General features: G+C 48.1%; 1 protein-coding gene across 3 annotated transcripts in view; it reads left to right on the top strand.

Annotated features, from left to right (window-relative positions):
• The window catches only part of LPCAT2 (lysophosphatidylcholine acyltransferase 2), a 52,424-nt gene extending 27,878 nt beyond the window's left edge, over positions 1 to 24,546 (top strand). For all 3 annotated transcript variants that reach the window (XM_075576965.1, XM_075576966.1, XM_075576967.1), the window contains exons 3-15: positions 5,520 to 5,656; positions 6,152 to 6,369; positions 10,740 to 10,852; positions 12,115 to 12,175; positions 13,424 to 13,482; positions 13,922 to 13,956; positions 15,677 to 15,731; positions 15,881 to 15,963; positions 17,677 to 17,802; positions 19,102 to 19,255; positions 20,684 to 20,782; positions 22,251 to 22,392; positions 24,032 to 24,546. In XM_075576965.1, coding sequence (XP_075433080.1) covers positions 5,520 to 5,656; positions 6,152 to 6,369; positions 10,740 to 10,852; positions 12,115 to 12,175; positions 13,424 to 13,482; positions 13,922 to 13,956; positions 15,677 to 15,731; positions 15,881 to 15,963; positions 17,677 to 17,802; positions 19,102 to 19,255; positions 20,684 to 20,782; positions 22,251 to 22,392; positions 24,032 to 24,240 — 1,491 coding nt within the window. In that variant the 3' untranslated portion in view covers positions 24,241 to 24,546. The remainder of the gene's footprint in view (positions 1 to 5,519; positions 5,657 to 6,151; positions 6,370 to 10,739; positions 10,853 to 12,114; positions 12,176 to 13,423; positions 13,483 to 13,921; positions 13,957 to 15,676; positions 15,732 to 15,880; positions 15,964 to 17,676; positions 17,803 to 19,101; positions 19,256 to 20,683; positions 20,783 to 22,250; positions 22,393 to 24,031) is intronic.
• The last annotated feature ends 3,368 nt before the right edge of the window (positions 24,547 to 27,914 follow it).

Genomic DNA, 27,914 nt, shown 5'->3' with positions numbered 1-27,914 from the left:
AGAATAAATACACCCCCCCCCCCCCTCCAATCTTATACTATATTAGTGAAAGCACTGTATGCATGCATGCATGCCTGCCTGCCTGCCTGCCTGGATGTCCGGTGTCCCTAGGGGAAATCTGATTGGTCCCTTGGCCCGCCCCCGCACACCTCTCATTGGCCTGAGGCGGAGTGACGGGCCAAAGGACACACAGGGACACAAACACACACACACAGGGACACACACAGGGACACACACAGGGACACACACACACAGGAACACACACAGGGACACACACACACAGGAACACACACACACCCACAGGGACACACACACACACAGTAGGGGGGGGGTGTACATTAGCACCATGTATAACCCGGGGGGGGGGGGGGGGCTCACATACCCGCCGGTCCCGGAGCCTCCGCCTCTTCCTCCCCGAACATCAGCCTCCACACCCGCGCGCACCTCCTCCTCTCCCCGTGTCCCGCGCTTCCAGCCCCCCCTCCCCCCCCCCCCCCGGCGCCACTACAGTCAGCGGGGGAGCGAGTGCCCGGGACACAGCGGGGGAGCGGCCACAACAAGCTGCCTCCCGCCTCAGATCCACGTGGGAGCTTCCGGACGGCTGAGGGAGCGGCCGGACGGCTGAGGGAGCGGCCGGACGGGTGAGTGAGCGGCCTTCACCTCCCCTCACCCCCCTTCACCTCCCCTCACCCACCCTTCACCTCCCCTCACCCACCCCTCACCTCCCTCCACCCCCCCTTCACCTCCCTCCACCCCCCTTCACTTCCCCTTCACCCCCTTCCACCTCCCCTTCACCTCCCCTCCACCCCCCCTTCACCTCTCCTCCACCCCCCCTTCACCTCCCCTCCACCCCCCCCTTCACCTCCCCTCCACCCCCCCTTTACCTCCCCTCCACCCCCCACCCCCTTCACCTCCCCTCCACCCCCCCCTTCACCTCCCCTCCACCCTCCCCCTTCACCTCCCCTCCACCCCCTTCACCTCCCCTCCACCCCCCTTCACCTCTCCTCCACCCCCCCCCCCTTCACCTCCCCTCCACCTCCCCTCCACCCCCTATCTTCACCTACCCTCCACCTCCCCACCTCCCCTCCACCACCCCCCTTCGCACCACCTACCCCCCCTTCCCACCACCACCTCCTTCCCACCACCTCCCACCACTTCCCCCTCCTCCCCACCCCCTCCCCCTCCTCCCCCCCTCCTCCCCCCTTCCCACCACCTCCCCCCCCTTCCACCACCCCCCCCTTCCCACCACCCCCCCCCCTTCCCACCACCCCCCCCCTTCCCACCACCTCCCCCCACCACCTCCCCCCCTTCCCCCCTCCTCCCCCCCTTCCCCCTTCCTCCCCACCACCTCCCCCCTCCAACCCCCCTTCCCACCACCTCCACCCCCCCTTCCCACCACCTCCCCCTCCCTCCCCGCCCTCCCTTCCCTCCCCCCTTCCCCCCCTCCCTCCCCCCCCCTCCCTTCCCCCCCCTTCCCCCCCCTCCCTTCCTTCCCCCCCCTCCCTTCCTTCCCCCCCCTCCCCCTTCCTCCCCCCCCCTCCCCTTCCTTCCCCCCCTCCCCCCCCTTCCCCCCTCCCCCCCCTTCCCCTCCCCTCCCCCCCCTTCCCCTCCCCTCCCCCCCCTTCCCCTCCCCTCCCCCCCCTTCCCCTCCCCTCCCCCCCCCTTCCCCTCCCCTTCCCCCCCTTCCTCTCCCCCCCCCCCTTCCCCCCTCCCCCCCCCTTCCTCACCCCCCCCCCTTCCCCCCTCTTCACCACCTTCCCCCCTCCTCACCACCTTCCCCCTTCCCACCTCCTCCCCCTTCCCACCTCCTCCCCCCCCCCTTCCCACCTCATTGGTCCCTTGGCCCGCCCCCGCACACCTCTCATTGGCCTGAGGCGGAGTGACGGGCCAAAGGACACACAGGGACACACACACACACACACGTAGACACACACACACACGTATACACACACACGTATACACACACACACACGTATACACACACACACACGTACACACACACGTACACAAACACACACACGTATACACACACACACGTATACACACACACACACGTATACACAAACACACACATGTATACACAAACACACACACGTATACACAAACACACACACGTAGACATACACACACACATAGACACACACACACACGTAGACACACACACACGTACACACATGTGTACGTAGACACACACACACACATGTACACGTGCACACACACACATGTACACGTGCACACACACACATGTACACGTAGACACGTACACACACACACACATGTACACGTATACTCACACACATGTACACGTACACACACACATGGAGACATACACTCACACACGTATACACACACAGGTATACATACACATAATGTATACACACACACGTATACACACACACACATGTATACACACACACATGTATACACACACATATGTATACACACACACACGTGTGTATACACACACGTGTATACACACACATGTCTATACACACACAAACATGTTGTATACACACAATATATACATACACACAATGTATACATACACACACATGTATACACACACATGTATACACACACATGTATACACACACATGTGTATACACACACATGTATACACACACACACATGTGTATACACACGTGTATACACACACAAACATGTATACACACACACACACGTATACACACACATGTACACATACACACACACACACATGTATATACACACACACACACACACATACAATGTATACACACAAACATGTATACACACACACACTATCCCCAGCACCACCACATCAGCACACCGGTATCCCATGCCCCCCAGCACACTGGCATTCTCGGCTCCCCGCCATTCTCAGCCCCCATCAGCACCCACACATCGCCACCTTTGCACCTCCCCCATCGGCACACCCACATCCGCACCCCCACATCAGCACCAAACCCTCCCAAATCAGCACACCGATACAATCACCATCAGTACAGCCACAGCAGCACTACCACCGCACATGGGCCGTGTGGACCACTCCCCACCCAAATGCCACACCCACACCACAAACATCCCGGGCAACGCCGGGGCTCTCAGCTAGTACATAATAAATACCCCGACTTAGCTTGGTCTCAGGCCGGGACTTGGTGGTGGATGGCTGGCGGCCGCACAAAGCAGTTGCCGCCGGGCCCAGCTCTCCCCTGCTGCAGGCTTCTCTCCCTCACACTCTGTCCCACGCGGAGCTTCCGCTGGCAGTGTGTTCCGCCGTGCGCCAGCGTGGGACAGAGTGTGAGGGAGAGAAATCTGCAGCAGGGGAGAGCTGGGCCCGGCGGCCTCCAGCCTGCCAGCAACAACCGGGTCCCTGTCTGTCCCCCCGTTAGCCGGAGCGTACCATGGGGAGAGCGGGCCCTCCAAGAGCGCGGGCTGCCCAGGCTATAGCTACGCCCCTGACATACAGTACACACAAATACATATACAGTATTATATACTGTACTGTATAATATATACACTAGTTGGACCAAGTGGTTCTCATCTGCCGTCGAATTCTTTGTTCCTATGTTTCTCTATATGTACCTCTTCGCTCCTAACTCCTCCTGCCGACCCTCCTCAAATCATAAAGGGGCAGTTCCCCTTGAGTTGCTTTTCTTGCCACGTTTTTACATGTGTAGGTTAGGGAGTAGGGGGTCTCTGGACCTGAACCTCATTAATTTCAGTTCCGGGGATCCCTTGGTTACCGAGATCTTTGCCGGGGAAGGTGGTGCCGGTAGTATCACCTCCAGGGGAAACAAAATGGAGGTTTAAATCGGAGACGTCATCTGTTGCGGTGTGATGCGGGAGATTTAAACCTCCATGAAGTACCTTAATCGCCGAAAATGCCTGTTTAGTTCGTAAGTCATCAGTTTAGTAATCCATACAATATCCTACATTTTTTAAAATAAGTTCTGTAGTACTAGATAATACTTACTGCGGTTTTTAAATTCAACTCTTAATGCCATGTTTAATGAGTGGTAATATACTGAGCATCCTTTGATTTCTATAGCAGGTTTATCCCACCTCCCCGTCAGTGCAAGATATTTGTAACACTTCCCTGATTGTGATCATTTGTTGCCAATATTCCTAGCCTTTTGAGCTGCAAACTGTAACAATAGATAATGTTACCTTATAGTAACATAAAAATACATTGTAGCTGCTGAGTTGCACTGACTGAAGGGTTGATTGAAACTGAAAGGCGGCCATTTAGTGAACCCTGGGAAGCAGCACCTTTGCTGATCGATCATGGGAGAACTAATTGATCGTCAACTTAGGTAATGAGTTTTCAACAAAGGTAATCAAAGGCGGCATATATTACAACAAAGTGATGTTTGGATGGCCTGTTTAAAGCCACACGCACAGCATGTCTCGCTGCGTGAGAATGCCTGTGTTACTGTAGAGGGAGATGGGGGTTGGCCCGGTATTAAAGGGGTTGCACCCCATATGGCCACTCCCAGACTTCACCAGGGAGGCAAGGGGTTAACTGGACTGCGGTCCAGGAATGTGGTTTACACCTTGTCATGTCATGAAAATGTATGTTCCCCTGTTCCCATGTTTCATTATAATCCTGTATTTTAAAGATGTTTTAAAGTGCATTTCTGTATCTCCAGTTCTGGAGGTCGCAGAGAGTTGATATTTGGCCAATGTGTGGAGTCACTGTAGGCATTAAAAACTGGCAAATTTCGACCCACTGAGCCCACCAGAATGGAACTTATTAATATGTGTAGATATTAAAGTGTATATGTATGGTATTTTGGATCTGTTCTGAAAATGCAGACTCCATCTGCTATGCTAATAGGTCATGAAGGGCAGCCGGCTGATTGAGCATAAGCACTGTGATCAAAAGTTAACTGCCCTGATTGTTTACACGAGGTACTAATCAACAGACCAAGTACTAATCAACAGACTCTGCCACTCTAATTGTTACCTGAGGGCGGAGAATCATCAAACTGGAGTGGTTTGTAAGTGTTATGTCTACACCTACAAACAATGCAGATCCTACCAGATACTTAATTTGGTAGACTGGTCGTCGCCCCTGATTTAATTATGGGGCTACAGAAATAAGATCCTCAGAGTCCCAGTACACATGGGCGAACTAGCTGGGCGGCATGTTTTAATCTGTGTCTCCACGTTAGGGATTGGATACAGATAATTTTCACCAATAGTCTGTATTCAATGTTAAGAATAGGGTTACACAGGTATATAAACTGTGTCAACCCTACAGTTTTTAGTTGTTCTTCTGATTCCACCTGGAATGTCACCGGATTGATGGAGAATTGCTAGCTGATACTTCTCCATCCCCCAACCCTAAGTAAGTGTTACCTTCTTGCCTGTTAATTGTACTATATTGCTGTGTTCACCTTTTTTAAGGAATAAATTATATTTTATTATATCTAAGCCTCGTTCAGTTCAACCCGGATATTTGGTGTTCATTATATCTTGTCATAAGCTACCGTGACAGTTACCCCAGCCAGTAACGTGTCCTTATGTCTCTGCAGATGGGGGCATGCGCTCTGCTGCTGCTCCCTCTCCGGGCTGCTCTCTTCGCGCTCGTCTTGCTGCTAGCCTGGCCGGTCGCTACCCTCGCTTGCTGCTGTCCTGGGAAGAGCTCGGAGCCGCTCGGAAGGTGGAGGAGGTGAGAGTTTGTGTGTCCGCCGGGGGTCCTGCAAAGTGACGGGGTGCAGGCTTGGGGGAGCAACGGTGATCCCTCACGCACTGGTTGTAATCTTCGAAAGTAGAGTCAGGGGGCTCAACTCCAGTCCTCCACTCCCCCCCCCCCTCCCCCAACAGGTCAGGTTTAAGGATATCTCAGCTTCAGCTTCAAAGACTGAGCCACTGATTGAGGCACCTGTGCTGAAGCAGGGACTGATTGAGCTACCTGTGCTGAAGCAGGGACTGATTGAGCTACCTGTGCTGAAGCAGGGACTGATTGAGCTACCTGTGCTGAAGCAGGGACTGATTGAGCTACCTGTGAAACTGCATACTTTCCCAGCGCTAGGGAAGATTTTCGTCCCCCGGAGCTGATCCCCTCTCCCGGGATGGGTATATTGAATACGAGCTTTGGCGTGTAACCGTGCGTCTGTATGTAGAGCGTGCCTTGTACCCTCTGTCCCTTCCTGTCCCCTCGCAGTAAGGTGACCCGTGGCCTGATCAGCTTCCTGGGCCGGCTCTTCTTCTTCTCTATGGGATTCCACGTTCAGGTCAAAGGGAATCTGGCCAGCCCCTCCGTGGCTCCCCTCCTCGTGGCCGCCCCCCACTCCAGCTTCTTCGACGGCATCGCGGTCATCGTGTCTGGCATGCCCTCCACCGTGTCCCGCGAGGAAAACGTGGCGGTGCCCATATTTGGCAGTACGTGTTGCGTCACTCTGCAGAACATGAATGTCCACGAATGTAATTATGCAAGCCGAGGCCACGGAAAACCTGCCACTAATCCGAAGTATAGTCCAAGTAAGAAAGCGAATCCGGCCACCGCAGGTTTTCTTCCAAAATAATTTATTTGAGCCATAAATGCCGACGTTTCTCCTGCTCTAGTGGCCTTTTCAAGCAAAGTGGCGTGGTTCAAAGTGACCAAAATGTTCCATATATAGTCCTGAAATCCCGAGGTCGGTGTCTCACGCCTGCGCAGTTCGGTCCTGACTTAAAATCCCACAATGTTCTTTCTCACATCTGATGTCATCACAGATTCGCGCGCGCGTCCTCCGTTGTGGATGTCGTTGCTAAGCAGCGGTCCCAGATGTACGAATCCTCTGCAGCCTATGTGTAATATTTAGCAAGGAAGACAAGGTGGTGTCAGCAGGGAATAAATCCATCTTTCTACACACCCCATCATTGGTGAGTGAGCACACTGCGCGATTTAAAAAAAAACAGCAAAAATAGCAAATAAAATATAATAATCTCACAGAATTTAGCCTTCGGCTGTGTCCGCGCGGCGTCACGCTCGCCTGTAGCTGGAGCGATACACGGCCTGTGAGATTGCGCGATTGGTCGGCGTGCCGTGAGGCGTTCCCATGATGTCACGTGAGTGGTTTGCCCTCATTGGCTGAGCCGCGTCCCTGATGTGGCTATTTTAACATGCCCTATCCCCATCATTTTTAATGAGGAAATTGGGTGTTTATGAGTGTGTTACAATGTGGTTAATGTAGGGTCCTCTGCTGCATGATTCATTTTGCTTTTGTGTTCTATGAACCGAGTTTTTTTTCCCCAACTTTGTATTTTTATTTCTTTTGTAAAACAACAGATAACATCACAGAAATATGCATATAACATTGATATGGGTGGATTGAGGGTTACGAAAGAGAAAAAAGGGAGAGAGGGGGGTTGGGGGGTAGGGGTGAATAGGGACATGGCACAACAGTTACATGGATACCATTTTGGGGGGTTTAGTATTTGTTTATGATCCGAGTTTTTAACATACGATTTGACTTTCCTACATAACACAAACCGCAAGGACATTTTATCACATATACATTAGCGGCCGGGCTGACTCTAATGCGGCCGCCCCCGCAGTTTTAAAATAGCGCGGGCAGCGCGCGGGCTGTCTCCGGCCGAAACCCGGCCGGTTTTCCCACGCCTCGGGCGCTTTGAATAGTAAGCGCCATTAGCGCTTATCTATTGAAGCGGCCGCCGTGCGGGAAACTCCGTTTTTAAATGGAGAACGGACCCGCGGCTAGCCCGCTGCGCTCCCGGCAAGCTTTAGAATGAGCTTAGCCGGGACAGTATAACATGAGTCGTCATACATGTAATCCTGCTGCTTCTTTTAAATATATATCTTGCCACTTCTAGGGTGGCTAAATTGATCTCCAATATTGACACTTCTCCACTTTCCAGTAGCAGTTGTTATCATGTCCCTGTGAATCACAGACCCAGTGTGGTCTTTCTCCCTCCAGCAGAGAAGAGAGGTACATGAGAATTGTGCCAGGTAGTGTTAGGACCTGCAGGTTGGGCATGCCGTGATGTGGCTGCAGGCTTATAACCTTTTGGCCAAAGGCCTTACTCATGAGCAGATAAGCACTGAAGTATTGTACTATATGTTGTGTCATTTTGTGTGTTGCGCTGGGCCTTTCTGCTTTTGTTTCCAATATTGACACTGTTGCAAACCGAGCAGTTCAAGCATTTAAAACACCCCACTTTCGGTGTACTCAGAAAGTGAGGAGCAGTATAATAATCCTTTCTATCTGCTTGGATTAGCATATTTTTACAATTTTGTCCTCTTTTGTAAGCAAATCTAGGAGGATTCTTACACACTTGTCCTAATATCTCGTCAGTTTTCCAATGTCTATCAATACATTTTTTTTAAATTAATTTACTTGCCGTTTTAAATTTTGTCACAAAAGTGATCCTTTCCGGATGTGTAGTCCGTGTTAGATCTGTGTGTAGTTTTGCGATGGCGTTATCTGTTACAGATTCTTTATGCCCTCTTGCTACGAAGTGTGTCTTTAGGAGTGAGATGAGTGTCTCAGTGAGTGAAGACACTGACTGGCACGGAGTTTGATGCAGGGGAACCTGGTTCAATTCCCGGTGTCGGATCCTTGTGAACGTGGGCAAGTCACTTTATCTCCCTGTGCCTCAGGCAACAAAAACATAGATTGTAAGCTCCATGGTGCAGGGACCTGTGCCTGCAAAATGTCTCTGTAAAGCGCTACATAAAACTAGCAGCGCTATACAAGAACATGCTGCTATTATTATTTCTGTTAAGGTCCTCTTATAATTACCTATCCACAACGCGGGTGCCCTGATTTTTTGGAGAAAAGAGCAACATTTCTTTTCATGCTTCTGGATGGAATCTAGTGGCATACAGTGTCGCGTTCCTGTCAGTGGGTTTACGATAACGATCACTGCGTAATTTACCCTCTTCTCGAATTAACAACACATCTAGAAAGGCAATTTGTTTTTCACTTCGGTTTTTAGTCAAAAGAACCAGAGTCGAAAGTTCATCCAAATATTTGACAAATTCAATCGGTTCGTCTGACGTCTCTCCCAAATCAAAAACACGTCATCTATAAATCTACAGTAAAAATTCATTTTGGTGTAATAAATTGTATCAAAAATAAAAGAATTTTCTTTTCAAATTCTGCCATGTAAAGATTTGGATAAGACGGCGGTACGTCACTCCCCATTGCTGTGTCTGTTGCCTGTAAATAAAGCGTGTTTTCAAACTTAAAGACGTTTTTATAAAGGATAAAATGGAGCAATAACTGGAGGATTCGTTGTCTGTATTTCCACAAGTCTATGTCTAGTGACTGCTAGGCCTTCTTCATGAGGAATTCTAGTGTATAAACTAGTAACGTCCATCGTGACCAGGAGGACACTTTTCCCTTGCAGAGGTATATATTTTTACAGCCCCTAGTGAGTAAAACCAGATCATATGCCAAAGATATATTTTGATTTTTTTTTTTAATGAACGTGAGAGCAATACCTATACAAGGGGAAAGTATTCCTCCAGTATACAGACAAGTAATCCTCCAGTGTATTATATGATGTTATTGCTCTGTGTTATCCTTTATAAAAACTTCTTTAAGTTAGTAAACGCGTTCTTTTGGTCACGTTGAACCACGCCACTTTGCTTGAAAAAGGCCACTACAGCAGGCGAAACGTCGTCATTTCTGGCTCAAATCAATTCTTTTGGAAGAAAACCCTGTGTCCCGATTCGCTACAGGCTGCCCCATCACTAGTGCGCCCCAGGACCAACCATGTGACTCCTGCCCCTTCCAGCGGTGTAACGGTTAAAGACCCCACTTCGGTTAAAGGCCTCAAAAATGTTGTTGTTTGGTAATAGGGTAAATGTCCTATTTATTATTAATAATAATAATAACTTTATTTCATGTAGAGCTTTTCTTCCAATGGGCCCCAAAACGCGTCAGTTATAGTACAGACCTCAGTACGCCACGCGCAGGATAGCTGCACAGTTCCTGGTTCTGCAGATGTTTACGTTTACCGTAGGGTGTGAAACTTTTAGAGTTCTTCATAGATTTAATTATAATGTATGGAGCATTTCTTCGCATTTGCAGTGCTTAAATAATTAATTTAATGATCATTATTTCCCCATTTATAGGAGCAATCTGCTCAGCTCAGGAATACATTTATTCTAACCTTTTATATCTGCTGATCCCACTCTCTTGAACTCAGATTTTGGGCAGTTCTGTGCAGTGTTTCAATTTGCTGAGATACCAAGCCCTAAAGAAACAGGTTTCAAAGGATGGGTTAAAGGAGCAATCCAATCCAGAGAACAGAGAATTGAAGCAGGGGGTCTCCGGAACTGTAATTAACGGGTTCAGCTCAGGAGACCCCCTGCTTCAATACAATTTAAAAAAATAAAAAGAACTTTGCCAGAAGTTGGAAGCTCTACTCCGCCGGCTTGGATTGCTGCTTTAAAATCCGCTTGGATTTACCTTCGTAAGGGGGGCCGGCAGCCACTCTGCTTGCCTATCAGGGTTTATGTAATGGCCGCTATTCAAAGCTCCCACGCCCTGCGGACCAATAGGAAGCCGTGACATCATCCAGTGTGGTTTCCTATTGGCCCACGTGACGTGGGTCCTTTAAAAAGCACAGAGCACCCCCCTCGGAGGGAAGCATCTCTGGAAGCAGGGGGTCCCCGAAGCTGAAATTAATGGGGTTTATCTCCGTAGACCCCCAGCGCCAACGTGCCATAAAAAAATATATATATCAAGGAATGAATGTCTTGGATTTGTCCTCTAAGAGCCAGGCTGTGTGTCTCTCAGGAATACTCCGCGCTCTCCAGCCGGTGCTCGTCTCTCGCGTGGATCCGGACTCTCGAAGGAACACCATGAATGAAATAACCAGACGAGCGACATCCGGAGGAGACTGGCCGCAGGTTACGCGTCATGTTATAGGGCCCAGGACCGCTCCCTATTACCCCATATAACCGCTCCCTATAACTCCTATTACCCCATATAACCGCTCCCTATAACTCCTATTACCCCATATAACCGCTCCCTATAACTCCTATTACCCCATATAACCGCTCCCTATAACTCCTATTACCCCATATAACCGCTCCCTATAACTCCTATTACCCCATATAACCGCTCCCTATAACTCTTCCTATTGCCCCATATAACCGCTCCCTATAACTCCTATTACCCCATATAACCGCTCCCTATAACTCCTATTACCCCATATAACCGCTCCCTATAACTCCTATTACCCCATATAACCGCTCCCTATAACTCCTCCCATTGTCCCATATAACTCCTCATATTACCCCATATATCTCCTCCCATTGCCCAATATAACTGCTCCCTATAACACCTCTTATTACCCCATAAAACTGTTCCCTATAACTCATCCTATTATCCGATATAACCAGTCCCTATAACTCTTCCCATTGCCCCATATAACTCCTATTACCCCATATAACCCCTCCTTATAACTCCTCCCATTACCCCATATAACTCCTCCCATTGCCCCATATAACTCCTATTACCCCATATAACCCCTCCTTATAACGCCTCCCATTACCCCATATAATTGCTCCCTATAACTCCTCCCATTGCCCCATATAACTGCTCCCTATAACTCTTCCTATTACTCTATATACACTGGCGACACACTTTATTCGAGCTCGGCTAGTCCCACGAATTCGGGTATTCCCGGGTGTATTGAGGTTTGTGACTGTTTTCTGCCCGAGTGCATTGAGGTATTTTCCAGGCAGGGATTGAAGCATTTTATTCCCGCTGGCTGCAATACTGCACAGTATTTATATATATACTGCATTACAATTCATGAATTTATGCCATCTGGTAGACACGCGAAGCATTGCAGCCTATTAAATCCTAATCATTATCATTTAACAGATCAGCCGCCCGTCAGCCAGGCATGAACCCAGGCTGGGAAGGCAAACACAACGGGGCTTGTTAGAGGTGAGGAGCGGCGCATTCCAGGTATCTGCCAGGTACATACTGGGTATTTGCTCGAATAAAGTGTGTCGGTGCAGTAACCGCTCCCTATAACAGTTTATAGCTGATATAAATAACGGTACATGGATTCACAACTCCGTGTATTAAATAATACAAAAAAAGACGTTGCCCCTTTCTGTGAAATTGCTGAATAAAATTCTGTCTTTTTTTATTGCAGCTTTTGCTTTTCCCTGAGGGAACGTGTACAAACCGCTCCTGCTTAATCTCCTTTAAACCAGGTAATGCTGTAATCCTGTATTAGCGTGACGCGGGGTTAGCTGGCGCCAATACTTTTTTTTTGACCAAAAGATGCAGCTAAAAGATTTCGGATTAAAATGTAGAACGTCACTAATGTCGTTGACTGAGCCACTGGATTGAGCCACGATCAGTCCCAGCTTCAGCACAGGTGGCTCAATCAGTAGGGCAGTCGTTGACTGGCCAACTCCAGTCCTCAAGGGCCACCAACTGATCAGGGTTTACGGATATCCCAGCTTCAGCACAGGTGGCTCAATCAGTGGCTCAGTCTTCGACTGAGCCACTGATTGAGCCACCTGTGCTGAAGCTGGGATATCCTTAAAACCTGATCAGTTGGTGGCCCTTGAGGACTGGAGTTGGCCACCCCTGGTATACACCAATACTTGGACGCTATAAAGGGAGGAGCGGGGCTTTGTGTATTTGTAGTGTTGCATTATTTGTTCTGCCTGTGATCCGTTTTATTTCTACTTCTACACCAAAAAGTTGAATGTTTTATGCAGAAAACAGATAATCACATCGGCCTGTGGGATTACTTACAGTGTCGTACATCCGATTGTCAGAGATTTGCACCTTGTTTTGCACGACTGTCCCCCCCGAACTCTACACATTGGTGGAGAAACACGGTCATTCTTCTTCTGAAGTGACCTGCAGATGTAGCCGTCAGCTTGGCCTACAAAGCAGAGGCCCCAGCATGTGGCCGTCACCCCCATAAGGGTTGAGGGCGGTCCGAGGGGGAACAGGGATTCGGGCGTCTCTCCCCAACCACTACCCGCCTACCCCCCTTTACGAGGCTATTCAACTTAAGGTGGGAGCACCAATGGGGAGGTGGGAGGGATCAGGCTGAGGCCAGGCTGGCCAGCGGGTGGCGAGACGCCTGGTAGTAGAGGACCTTCCCTGCCCCACGGGCCAGGTGAAGAAAGGAGGTGGGGTTTTGGGTTTAAAAGAGCAGGGTCCAGATCAAAGAGACAGACGGGTCCCCGAAGTTTTTTCAACATCATGTTGTTAGTAACAATAAAGCTATGTGACCTAACGTAACTTCCACTAAAAACTGTGTTGGTGCCATCTTTCAGTGCGGTAAAGTGTGTGGTGGACACATTCATCTTTAGTGACCATTAGCTGGTCAGCCATTGGCGCACATCTATCTGGCTCTCTGGTGGGAAGTGATGCAGTGGGACATTTCTCCAACGCTGATGTGTCCTACAGATATAATCTTTATTTCTCTGCTCTCTCAGGTGCGTTTCTCCCAGGGGTCCCCGTGCAGCCCGTTCTTCTGCGATACCCCAACGCCCTGGTATGTACACACCTCCCACCCCCTAATATCCCTCTGAATCAGGGGGACAAAATGAACCAACTCATTAACGATCGCTAGCTTCATGTGAGTAGTTCGATGGTAGGGTGGCCGCCCTGGGATTGCGTAGAGCAGGAGTGGGCAACTCCAGTCCTCAAGGGCCACCAACAGGTCAGGTTTTAAGGATATCCCTGCGTCAGCACAGGTGTCTCAGTTGTTGACTGAACCACTGATTGAGCCACCTGTGCTGAAGCAGGGATATCCTTAAAACCTGACCTGTTGGTGGCCCTTGAGGACTGGAGTTGGCCACCCTTGGTGTCGAGTGTTAACAGGTTGGGATATCTTGCTGCCTGGAAGCAAAAGGGATGCAGTGACTGTGAGATGAGTTATGAAAGGGTTAACGCTGTACTAACCTATTACCTGTCACTTCTGGTGGATGTAGGATACCGTGACATGGACTTGGCAAGGATACACCGCGTAAGTTGCATCAAATAAACCTGTAAATATAAGAAACCAAAGCCCTTCCCATCGTCAGAAGCGCCCCCAATGCATTACATACAGTATAAACCAGTGTGCACAGCTCTGCACAGACAGTCCTGTAAGAAACCTCTCGCCCAAAGAGCTTGCAGGCTCAGGGATATAAAGGGGCCTGCAGGGGTAGGAATGGTTGGTTCACCCCAAATCATTTCCTATTATAATTAGGGGTTCCGGTTTGCGGCGTTTATTTTTATACACAGTACAGGCGGTCCTCGGTTATCCAATGGGATCCGTTGTGGAAGTAGGTGATAGGTAGGAGAATAAACTCCCTAATACCGTGCTCAGCCAGTTCTCTTTGACAAAGGGCGCAAGCCTGAAACGCGTTAGAGAAGTTTGTCTATCCACCACCATGATGTTGATCGTGGAATAAAGGATTTTTACTTACCTTGGTGTTCAGCCCCTGCATCCATTCCGCTGTGCTCCGCTCCTACCTCCTTGAGGACTCCAACACACGTTGTGGAAGTAGCGTTGGATAATGAAACCGTTGTAAAGTGAGTCCCATGTGAATCAGTGGCGGTGAGCGTCGGAAAACGCCCCCATTGGGTTGCATTGTGGAGCGTCAGATATGCCACCCGTCGTAAAGTCAAACGGTGGATAGCGAGGGCCGCCTGTGTATATATTTTTCCAAATGCAAAAAAATCTGGGTTTTCAGTGTTTAAATAATATATAATAATAATAAATAGCAAAACACCCATATAATTCTTTTAAAATATTTTTACCACGCACACATCAAGTAGCACAAACGCCACCTGACATGGTAACGGGGGATGGGTGTGCCGGGGCAAGGAGTTCAAGCCCTGGGGGGCGGGGGTAGAGGGTTGGTGTGCTGGGGGCAGGAGTTAAAGTACAGGGGGGGGGGGGGTTGGTTTTCTGGAGGGGTTCTAGTCCTAAGGATGTCGGTGTGCTGGTGGAGGGGGTTCCCGTCCGTGAGGGGTTGATGTGCTGGGGGCAAGGGTTAAAGTCCAGGGGGGGGGTTGGTTTGCTGGGGGGGTTCTAGTCCTGGGGGTCGGTTTGCTGGTGGAGGGGGTTCCTGTCCGTGAGGGGTTGATGTGCTGGGGGCAAGGGTTAAAGTCCAGGGGGGGTTGGTTTTCTGGAGGTGGGGGTTCTAGTCCTGGGGAGGGTGAGGGTCTGTGTTCTTGGCGATGGGGTTCTAGTCCTTGGTGAGTGGGGGGTCGGTGTGCTGTGGGAGGGGGTTCTCATCCTGGGAGTGTTGGTGTGCTGGAGGACGGGGTTCTTCAGTTTCCCGGTCTTTAACGGTTTTACCCGAAAATCCCCAACGATTGGCCGGCGGCGTTTTACCAGATTATTTTTTGGTTAAAACCGCAAACTGGATCCCCTAATTATAATGTGAATTAAACCAGAAGGTTCTGTCATACGGGCCAGCTTGTTAGACACACAGATGTCTCTGTCCTCTTCCTCTCCGTGCCCATGAAACGCGTGTTTGCTGTGTTCCTCTCGGGCATTTCAAACCCAATGTTTGAGATTTTTTGGGGGGGGGATTCGTCCTGGTATAATATGGGCAAACCGCCAGGGCGACACAGCGTGGCACATCGAGGCAGACAGCGCCTCTCCCCAAACAGACTAGATCCATGGCCCGAAACTCAACGCTTTTCTGAGCATCAACCTTGGATTTCTTCAGACTTCATCCTCTTTCTTGCAGCGCCAAACTTCTGCTGATGACCGTGTGTCAAATCTGCACCAAGGTGGAAGTGGAGGTGAGATCTGGCAGAAACATTAACCCGTTCGGTGCCGGGGGGGGGAAGGGGAGGGGGAGGAGACTACATGGAGTGTGTTTTTTCCGTGACGAAATAACGCCATTTTTCCCCCGCCCGGCGATTTAATCTGAATTTCCTTATCCTCGCAGTTTCTTCCCGTCTATGTTCCTTCCGAGGCTGAGAAAAAGGACCCCATTCGTTACGCCAACAACATTCGTCTCGTCATGGCGAAGTGCGTTCACAGACTGCGGCACCGCGCAGCATATACTGTAATAATAAAATATAGGGGACATGTGGGAAAGAACGCCCGGTTAGAAAAACCACAAAGGGTGTATTACAATGCCTAGATACACCGCACGCCCGGGGCGCGGAACTTATCCAAATGAAAGGATGGGCAGAGAAACCGTTTTAAGTAACTATATTTAACGTGAGAAAAACAAAATGGAAACAGGTTCGGTCTCCGTACGGGAAGCGTCTTCATTAAAAATATATCTGAAAGCAGGGGGGCTCAACTCCATTCGTCAGGGGCCACCAACAGGTCAGGTTTTTGGGATGTCCCAGCTTCAGCCCAGGTGGCTCAGTCAAAGACTGAACCACTGATTGAGCCACGTGTGCTGAAGCTGGGACTGATTGAGCCACCTGTACTGAAGCTGGGATATCCTCAAAACCTGTCCTGTTGGTTATCTCTACAGGACTGGAGTTGAACACCCCTGTTTTAAAAGATACAGCTACTTATTCACTGAATTGAACTTTAAAAAAAAGTCCACTTAAGCGAAGGCCTATTTTTCTCTTAATTACAGTACATAATGGAGCCTCCCAAACAGAAGAGGTTATTTGAATTGTGTTATTAATCTCATATTTTTTAACCAGGAGAATGTTGTAGGCACAGATTATTGTGATGATAACGTGAGATATGACATACTGTAGTGTGCAAAGTGGCGAAACAGAATAGGCGAGGGCTAGATTGCACAATACCACAATCATTTTAAACACAGAGGCTGAGAAGTAAAGAGTGACACGCTGTGGTCATTTGCTTGTCATTACCCAGAATCCCTGGCTGCAGAGGAGCGCTGTTTGCTATATACATCAAACAGCTTTGGTACTTCCACTAAGCTACACTGTGCAATGACTTCGTGGGCTTTCTGGACTTATCTCAGAGGTGTGTTTTCACGGGGAGTAGGGGGTCCCCAGTGCTGAAATGAAGACGGTTCATCTGCTGGACCCCCTGCTCCATACCCAGGATTGCCACCACTCCGGGTTTGACCCGGAGACTACTGCTTTTGGTCACGTATCTCCAGGCTACGGGTTTATATACGAAATCTCCGGAGCGGTGCCTCGGCACTTACCTTCTCCGGGGTGGGGGGGGGGGGGGCTGCATCTCTCTCTGCACGGTCCCGTCAACCTGGCTCCGGGACAGCAAAAGGCGTCACATTGCCATGACAACGGGAGATCACGGCGCCATGCAGCGTCACATTCCCATGGCAATGGGACGCCGTGACGTCCCGTAGCCATGGAAACACAGGGGCATTTAACGTCGCGGCGCCACGTTAAAAGGACCATGCAGGGGGGAGATGCCGCCGGAGAAGGTAAGAGAGTTAAATATATCAACATCAAATCACTGTTAAAAATTGGATTTCAATTGGAAAAAAAAGGTGGCAACTCTGCCCCTACCTATAGAAACATAACCTGTAACAGGAATCCGTAAGCCGAGCTCCTCCATTAGCTAGTGAGGTTTGGCAGCCTCTGTTTGCACGTATGTGACACCGTTATAACATCCATGACACTGGACTCGGAGTGGCCCATGTCCGTGTGGTGGTACACGCGGGTGTCTCCGCGCAGGGTAATAGGACATTCCGCTCGGTTACTGTCACAGTCCTGAGTCATGAAACCATTTTTTCCCCGGTGGCCACGTGATGTGAAAACACTTTCTGTCTCCGTTCTCCAGAGCTCTGGGTCTCCCCGTCACTGACCACACGTATGAAGACTGCAGGCTCATGATGACGGCCGGGGCGCTGACCTTACCCATGGAGGCCGGTTTGGTGGAGTTCACTAAAATCAGCAGGAAGCTCAAGTGAGGAGCTTCCCATCACCCCGAACATCCTGCGCCAAGGGCAACAGGAGAAAGAGAGGGACGGAGGGGAGGGAGAGAGAGAGAGGGACGGAGGGGAGGGAGAGAGAGAGAGGGACGGAGGGGAGGGAGAGAGAGAGAGAGAGGGACGGAGGGGAGGGAGAGAGAGAGAGGGACGGAGGGGAGGGAGAGAGAGGGATGGAGGGGAGGGAGAGAGCGAGGGATGGAGGGGAGGACAGAGAGTGAGAGATGGAGGGGTAAAGAGAGGGATGGAAGAGAGAGGGATGGAGGGGAAGAGAGGGATGGAGGGGAAGAGAGAGGGACGGAGGGGAAGAGAGGGATGGAGGGGAAGAGAGAGGGATGGAGGGGAAGAGAGGGATGGAGGGGAAGAGAGAGGGATGGAGGGGAAGAGAGAGGGATGGAGGGGGAAGGGGAGGGAGAGCGATGGACGGAGGTGGGGGGGAGAGAAGGACAGAGGGGGGAGAGAAGGAGGGATGGATGGAGACAGACAGGGATGGAGGAGAAGACAGAGCAAGAGGACGGAGGGGGAGAGGAAGAGAGAGAGAGGCATGGAGGGGGAGAGGGACGGAGGTGGGGGAGAGAGAAGGAATGGGGAAGAGAGGGCAGGGGAGAGGGAGAGGTCACGGGCCGTGCAAGGGTTGCCCTTTTTGTGTCGCACGGAAAGCCACCGCTGAGTCGGAGTTTGCGAGCGATGGCGGCGTTGCGCCCGCTGGCTTCGCCATTTCATTTATTATTTTGCTAATTTGCTACATTTTGTAGGATCACTAGATTCGCTGAATGCGGAGACTGTAAATAGGGGAAGGCCCGCGCGTTTCGCTCGCTGCCTGCCGAAACCTCACAAAAGGGCTAAATCTTCCACTATTTTGGCAGCATTATTACCCCCGGGAGGCTCGGAGAAACACTTTGCAGGTTGACGCCGAGTCCCTAATTATCACAGCCACAAAGTCACCGGATTCAGCTTGTTAACCCTACTAGTGCCAGCTCCCGTTAGCGGGAGAGTGACGTGGGCTCTGTGGCTGAGCTGTAATGTCACAGACTTTGAATCTGCAGAACGTGGTTTGCATCAAAGTGACCCCCTTGGGGGCCAGGTACGTTATCAGCCTGACCCAGAGGCCACGCTTAGATTGCAAGCTCTTCGGAGCAGAGTTGCGTGTAAGGGGGCAGGTGCAGCGCAGAGCGCCGTGATGATGAGTTGTAATAACATTAACACTTTCTGCGCGGTCGCTGTCCCGGGCCGCTCCGCGGAAACCCTAATGTTTCTGATAATGTGTTTGATTTTAGCCTAAAATGGGACAACGTCAGGACGCAGCTGGAGGTTTTCGCTTCCATCGCCGGCTCGTCCCGAGGAGGGAGAATCGGGCTGGAGGAGTTTGCGAGTCACCTACAGCTGCCAGTGTCCGACGTTCTCAGGGAGCTCTTCGCTCTGTTTGACAGGGTATGTGTGTGTTCTATATATACACTGTAACTAGGCACTATATACACAGTAACTATACACTATATACACACTAACTAGGCACTATATACACACTGTAACTACACACTATATATACACTGTAACTAGGCACTATATATACAGTAACTATACACTATATACACACTGTAACTAGGCACTATATATACACTAACTATGCACTATATATACAGTAACTATACACTATATACACACTGTAACTAGGCACTATATATACACTGTAACTATGCACTATATATACAGTAACTACACTGCAGTAACATAATAAAGGAGGGAGAGGGAGTAGGGGTTATGATACCTTTTATTGAACCAACAAATAGTTATGTTGCAAGCTTTACAACCTCTCAGCGTTCTTCATCGGGTATCATAACACGCCTACCCACCCTTCCTTATACACACTGTGACTACACACTATATACACACAGTGACTATACTGTACACTATATACACACAGTGACTATACACTGTATATACACAGTGACTATACACTATATACACATAGTGACTATACTGTACACTATATACACACAGTGACTATACACTATATACATACTGACTATACACTATATACACACTGACTATACACTATATACACACTGACTATACACTATATGCACACTGACTATACACTATATGCACACTGACTATACACTATATGCACACTGTGACTATACCCTATATACACACTGTGACTATACTGTACACTATATACACACTGTGACTATACACCATATACACACTGTGACTATACACCATATACACACTGTGACTATACCCTATATACACACTGTGACTATACCCTATATACAGACTGTGACTATATGCTTTATGTAATGTACTGTAATCCTTATTGATCCAGTCAAACACTTGGCACACGCACTAGAAGAAATACGTGTTAAGCACATATATAATCATTACCATTCTGTAATCAGCTTAGAAAGGGCAGTGTTATGTGTGAACTTGTGACATTGTGTTTTGCCCCTTTAATTAATAATGTTTTAGACTTTTTTTTCTTTGAAACCCCCCCCCCCTTTGTGTGACTGTAATAAGTGTCAGCGAGATCACAAGTTACCAGTGTGTGAATGTCACGGACAAAGCACTGGACGGGTGTGTAGATCACACAATATCTTTTAGACATATCCCCTGTCTGCAAGACCCAAGTGGTTGGTAGTCCAAAGCTTAGCATGAGTTTCCCATGTACACGGACTGGCTGTATGTATGTATCGGTGTATGTATGTACGCACACCGCATAATTAATTTGCCCACTCAGTGCCTTACAAATCGGGTCACTGAACCCCTGAGACTCTTTCAGGAATTATGCTCAACAACATCGACCTGTCTCCATCTTGTATTTATTGAGCACGTCCTTAGGCTGTTCTGCCTTTCCTTTAGAACAGAGACGGCACCATAGATTTCCGAGAGTATGTCATTGGTATGTCCGTCCTTTGCAATCCGGCCAACACCGAGGAGACCATTCAAATGGCATTTAAGGTAAGAGATAAGACTCCAGGTAAGAGAGACGTGAAGTCAAGAAATCAAAGCTAACCCCAGTTCTTATTCAGAAGTAATTCAGCGGAAATAAAACCATATTTCATGGACATTAATGTTCCAGAAACCAGCCCGTTCCCAATGTGCACAAAGCTGCATACAAGTATCATTAAAACAGTACCAGCCATTTCCCACTAATCTTGAACATATCCCAACTCCCCATCAAGCCAAGTACATGTGTACTGCAGCATCAGAGCTCACCCCGAGCAGCAATTACCCCATACTCAAGTGTAAGGTGGCTCATTGATACCTCGTCTTCTTGCTAAAGTACTTGGGGTTTCCCCATAACCAAACATTAAAAACAGCGACGGACAGAGCCGCCATTGTTGTATTTCTCACGTTCCAGTTTGCTTGGCCTTTCAACAATGCTGTTCCTGCCCGGGTGGAACATCTTGTTTTGTTTTCAGATAATAGGGGTATTATTGTGGCCTCTGGTGGGTTATTGTTAATGGAGTCTTGATAAGGTTACAATGAAGAGATTGATGTATTTTTTATTTTTTGGATGAACATTTGAAACCAAATTCCCAGTTCCTCTTACCGTCTCCATTGCCACGTAGCTTCGATAAATCTGCAATAATGTTTACATTTCAATATTTCAGCTAGCGGTAAACAGCACATTTCATCACTAAAACAGCACATTTCTTCACAAAAACAGGACATTTCTTCACAAAAACAGGACATTTCAGCCACTAGCAAATTTTGGAAAAGGTGTCAAAATGACAAATATATATTATAGGGATGCAGTGCCTATGTATTTATCCTGAATACATCAGCTTTGGATTTTCCCTGACAGTGTGCTGTCTCGTTCTTCCTGGATCTCTATCTGGTAAAATCTTTCTGTGTGTGTGTGTGTGTGTGTGTGTGTGTGTGTGTGTGTGTGTGTGTGTGTGTGTGTGTGTGTGTGTGTGTGTGTGTATATATATATATATATATATATATATATATATATATATATATCACAGAGAGATCCATCTTTTTTGCACTGAAATTTGAGGGAGTTTCCTGAAACTTAGCCGTTTTCACTATGCATTTTGCAGTCTCTTGCAATGTCTGCAGAACTGTTGGTGAACTTTGATAGAACTGCAAATCGGCCAAAGTTTGCTCCTGTTGGGACAGGGGGAACAAAAAATCCGAAACTAGTCTTCGCCAACTCCAGAAAAAAATCGTATCACCTTCAGCCAGATTTCTTCACAAATTCGCTCGTAAATCGAAATAGGGTAATAAGGCAGATCCTTAGTTTGAACTCCTCTGAAATTGGACAGTGGAGGTGGAAATCGTTGTCGGGTGAGCTCAGTCTTTAAAATTCACGCTGCCATTTTGGGCTATTATATTTATATTCTAGCTGGAGGAATGATATTATCGGATATTTCTTGACGCGCTGATACAGCTGTTATTCTTCTTCCCTCTCCAGCTGTTTGATGTTGATGAAGATGGCAGCATCACGGAAGTGGAGTTTAGTTCCTTGCTGAGGTCCTCACTCGGGGTGCCAGATCTTGATGTCTCCAAACTTTTCCGGGATATGGACGCAGATGAATCGGGAAAGATCTCCTACGGTAAGACGTTTTTCCACGTTAACGGTACAAGTCCTTCTGGAAAGGATGGTCACAAGGTGGTGGCGGTAGCAAAGCGACGTGGAAAATACACGTTGCAGCAACTGCACATTACAGGCGTAAAATGTCCAAATCAAAAAGCGGTCGTTGCAAAACAAGGCAAAAAATTCTACGAGGGATCTAGGATAGAAAGCAAAGTGACGGACGCAGGACGTAATGTCTTCAATGTCGCTGATTCTTCTGTATATCTGTTCAACGGTGTGAATTCTGGCCAATTATTTATTTTTTTTTAACTTGGACCTCAAGATGATATGATGGTGATGTTTGTAATTTTGATCGGACAAATGCATTATCATTCTGCACATTTTCCCCGTGTAGTTAATGGACAAGAAATCTGCACACACCAAAAAAGTTAATTCTGTATAGTTCCAAAAAAATGAACATCAATTTTTTTCATGAAAAATTATTGGGGCGAAAAAAATGTTCTCTCTTTCTGTTCGTACACTATCAATGTGATAGAAGTGTATATATATAATGGTAAAAGGGGACGATAGACAGCACTCTGATAGTGTTAAATTAATGCAATTGCAGGGTGCACGGAACCAAAGGGGACCCTTATTCCCCTGTATAGTACTAACAAATCTACGGAAGTACCAGCACTCACTGTCTAATAGCTAAATGATGAAAACAGTTGTAATGCAGAATAAACATTTAATAATAAAACGAACCAGAAATAAATCAAATGTGTTTGCAGAAACCAGTATCACAAATGGGCATGTCACAAAGTGAGGGGGGGGGGGGGGGGAAGGAAAAGGGGAAAAAACATGAAACACAAGGAATATACACAGAAAAAATGGAGAACGGCAAGTATGCTAGGGGGGCGACGTTTCGAGGGACTACCTCTTCATCTGGCCCATTCCCCCTGGTTCAACAGGTCCCAGAGGTACTTCCCTAAGCCTCCCTTCCCCTATAACTGGTCAAATCAGACACCCCTGAAAATAGATAGCAAACATACAGTGTAGGCTAAATACAGCTAAACAGCTAATAGCAGGGCAGCAAGAATCCACTAAGTCAATGCTAGTAGTTCAAGTACCACAAGACACTGTGGGCAATGGTACAGTAAAGGCTGAACACAGCTTGCAAGAAAGCAGCTTGCAAAGAAGCACCAGGAGTCCACAACAGTCAATGAAAGGTTAATGGCAATAGCAAATGAAGACAGTAATCAAACCCTGTGGCTCTGCTCCTTGTGCTCGTGTGGAGTGCCACAGTGTCTTGTGGTACTTGAACTACTGGCATTGACTTTAGTGGATTCTTGCTGCCTCCCCCCCCCCACCCCTCACTTTGTGACATGCCCATTTGTGATACTGGTTTCTGCAAACACATTTGATTTATTTCTGGTTCGTTTTATTATTAAATGTTTATTCTGCATTACAACTGTTTTCATCATTTAGCTATTAGACAGTGAGTGCTGGTACTTACGTAGATTTGTTTGTATATATATAATATGTCATATAAAACATGTAAAAATGAGTTCATTTCAGTGCCACGTTATTTAAAGGGACTCAGATCTCAGACACACTGCTGCTACATTTTGACTAACGTTCTTCTCCCGTTAATCTCCGCCTCCATTCTCTGCTTCCAGACGAGTTTAAGGACTTTTCACTCAACCATCCGGAATACGCCAAGTTGTTCACTACCTACCTAGAGCACCAGCGGTATTATCTGCACATGCTGGAGCAAGAGGAGGCGGAGGAAGAGGGTAACGTACTGCCACACGTGGCCTCAAATAAGGTCTATCCGGTCAGCAGTGAGGAGGACAGTCTCCGCACGTCCGACAAGAAGGAGGACTGAGCCCAAGGTCACGCACACAAGGTCCTCTGTACCGGGTGCCGCAAGTGGCCGTTTTGCTGTAAAGTTGACTCACGGAAAGCTCGAATGTAATTGCGTTGTCGGCGCCTGTGTACTTGCCTTATGCATCGATCGTGGTTTCCGGCGATTATTTGTCGCACTGATATGGAAGCGCTTGGCGCACAGATGTGAATGTGATAAACTACTGTATATTGTACTAAAAAAAAAAATGTTACCCGTTTGCCAAAATAAAAGTATAACGTGCGCCAAAATCGACTTCCAAATTGAACCCGGCGTAAACCCTAAAAAGTCTGTTTATATTAGCGCAGAATGAAGTTTCTATCTATCGACCACAAATGTATTTGAAGCATCTCGGACGTTTTCATTATATAGGTGAACACAGTGTGTTATTTTCACAGTATGGCTATTATAAATAACATTACACTAATCATTTATATTCACGAATAGTAGTTCTGAATTTAAAACACACAACATTCTGTTTTAATTTAAATTGTATCAATCAGATATTCAAATTTATTTCAAATAATTCTTCACACCCGCACCCACAACCACTCTCAAACCCACACTCACACTCACACCCATACTCACACCCACACTCACCCACACTCACAGTAGTCTTCCTTAATTCCACCCCTGGCCTGACCTTACTGCTCCTCAGGGAAGGAGGCCTTGCGTCAAGCCGCCGCTCCCCTTACAAGTCCAGGCCTTTCTCTCTCTATATCGCGGTCTGTGTCAATGTAGAGAAAAGTGTGTTCAGGCGCAGCTGCTCCGTGTTTAGACGCTCTCCTCCTATTTGGGGGGCAGAGCTGCGACGTATGTTAGAACAGAATACAGATACGCCTGATACAGAATTTTAGATTTACGCCCCGGCAGATATGGAGGATTTTGGGGGTGAATAAAATGGAGAAAGATGCAGAATGTGATATATCGCATTGTAATCTGTGCACCATGTAACTCCCCCCCAACTCCTCCTACTGACTCTCCCCAGGGTGCAAACTGGGGCAGAGACGCAGAATGTGATACATCTCATTATAATCTGTGCACCATGTAACTCCCCCCAACTCCTCCTACTGACTCTCCCCAAGGTGCAAACTGTGGCAGAGACGCAGAATGTGATACATCTCATAATCTGTGCACCATGTAACTCCCCCCCAACTCCTCCTACTGACTCTCCCCAAGGTGCATGCTGGGGCAGAGACGCAGACTGTGATACATCTCATTATAATCTGTGCACCATGTAACTCCTCCCCAACTCCTCCTCCTGACTCTCCCCAAGGTGCAAGCTGGGACAGAGACGCAGAATGTGATACATCTCATTATAATCTGTGCACCATGTAACTCCCCCCAACTCCTCCTACTGACTCTCCCCAAGGTGCAAACTGGGGCAAAGAGACGCAGACTGTGATACATATCATTATAATCTGTGCACCATGTAACTCCCCAACTCCTCCCACTGACTCTCCCCAAGGTGCAAACTGGGGCAAAGAGACGCAGACTGTGATACATCTCATTATAATCTGTGCACCATGTAACTCCTCCCCAACTCCTCCTACTGACTCTCCCCAAGGTGCAAACTGGGGCAAAGAGACGCAGACTGTGATACATCTCATCATAATCTGTGCACCATGTAACTCCTCCCACTGACTCTCCACAAGGTGCAAACTGGGGCAGAGAGACGCAGACTTTGATACATCTCATTATAATCTGTGCACCATGTAACTCCCCCAACTCCTCCTACTGACTCTCCCCAAGGTGCAAGCTGGGGCAGAGAGACACAGAATGTGATACATCTCATTATAATCTGTGCACCATGTAACTCCCCCAACTCCTCCCACTGACTCTCCCCAAGGTGCAAGCTGGGACAGAGATGCAGAATGAGATACATCTCATTATAATCTGTGCACCATGTAACTCCCCCCAACTCCTCCTACTGACTCTCCGCAAGGTGCCAGCTGGGGCAGAGATGCAGAATGTGATACATCTCATTATATTCTGTGCACCATGTAACTCCCCCAACTCCTCCCACTGACTCCCCAAGGTGCAAGCTGGGACAGAGACACAGAATGTGATACATCTCATTATAATCTGTGCCCCATGTAACTCCCCCAACTCCTCCCACTGACTCTCCCCAAGGTGCAAGCTGGGACAGAGACACAGAATGTGATACATCTCATTATAATCTGTGCCCCATGTAACTCCCCCAAACTCCTCCGCGGGACATTTAAATGCATAGGAGATACCGACACCCCATAACTGGGCCTGTATCTCAGGAAGCAGGGGGGCCCCGGACCAGAAATCAATGCGATTCTGCTCCGGAGACCCCCTTCTCACGTACACTTGTATTAAAATTGTTATTAAAACAGCTTCATTACCTTAGCGGCTAGCCGCTAAGGCAATGAAGGGGTTCAACTGTAATAGCCTGTTTATTGGGGGCAGAGGGGGTAACTGAAGGGGGGCAGTAGCCCCAGGGTGGGTGGTTAGGCCTGCCGAGAAGGTTGCAGGAGGAGGTAACCCCTTCACTGCCATAACGGTGGGAACCGCTATGGTAATGAATGGGTAAACCAGTCCCGCTACCCCCCGGAAGGCATAAACACCCACAAAGGGACAAATACCACCTTTACCCACCCCCACTACCCACAATAAACTGGGCACTGGTAGTTAACCCCTTCATTGCCTTAGCGGTTAGCCGCTAAGAAAATGAAGTTGCCTGTAAATGCATTTTGCATGTATCTGATTCATGCCGGGGGGCTCCGGTGCCAATACTAATGCTTATCAGCTCCGGAGACCCACGGCATCAATCCGAGGCAGGAGGAATACATTTTTTTTCTAAAGTTCCTCTCTCGCCGCTGCCTCTGAAGTTTCTTGGCAGCTTCACGCCAACTTTTTCTGGCGAGAGGAATTTGGGAGGAAATCACCATTCTAGAGCCTCGATAAGCCTCAATAACCTTATCGAGGCTACTAGAATTGCACAAGTTTCAAAACCCGCCGATAAGTGTCATATTGGCTTATCACCGCTCACTTGGCTGTGTGTTTTTGACAGCAGCAAAAAATGGCGATTCAGCCCACTTATCACGTCTTTCTGAATCGCTGTAGGTATTTTTGGCCGATAGCAGCTAAAAATCCTTGATAAGTGGGTAATGAAGGCTACTAGCATAGGCCCTTAAATGTATCAAATATGAAGATATCATGGGCCTGACATCAATTTGCAAGAGCAACAGATATTTGTAACTGTTGTGATTGCACGAATCAAATGGTAGAAAAAAACATGGTTTTCTATGTATAATCTCTGATATCTATTTCTCATGCAAAAATAGAAGTTAAATGGTTATATTTAGGTGAGTATATTAAGTACAACAGTGAAGATTGCCTCTATCTAAGTATTATAGAAACAAACTTATGAAATCTTTTCTATATTGATGCAAACTTTAAAGTCCAAAGGAAGTTCTTTTCTTTTTAGTCATAAAAATGTCGATGTGGTCGACAAGATTTTGCAAAGGCTTTTGATACGGTTCCACACAAGAGGTTGGTGTACAAAATAAAGCAAATTGGACTCATTAATAATGTATGCACCTGGATTGAATACTGGTTGAAGGATAGACAACCGAGGGTTGTCATAAATGGAACTTTTTCAGGTTGGGCTAAAGTCGTGAGTGGAG

Source organism: Ascaphus truei, chromosome 19 (genome assembly GCF_040206685.1).
Source record: "Ascaphus truei isolate aAscTru1 chromosome 19, aAscTru1.hap1, whole genome shotgun sequence".
Taxonomy (NCBI): Eukaryota; Metazoa; Chordata; class Amphibia; order Anura; family Ascaphidae; genus Ascaphus; species Ascaphus truei.
The sequence above is the reverse complement of the archived record's forward strand: the minus strand, read 5'-3'. Positions and strand labels throughout refer to the sequence as shown.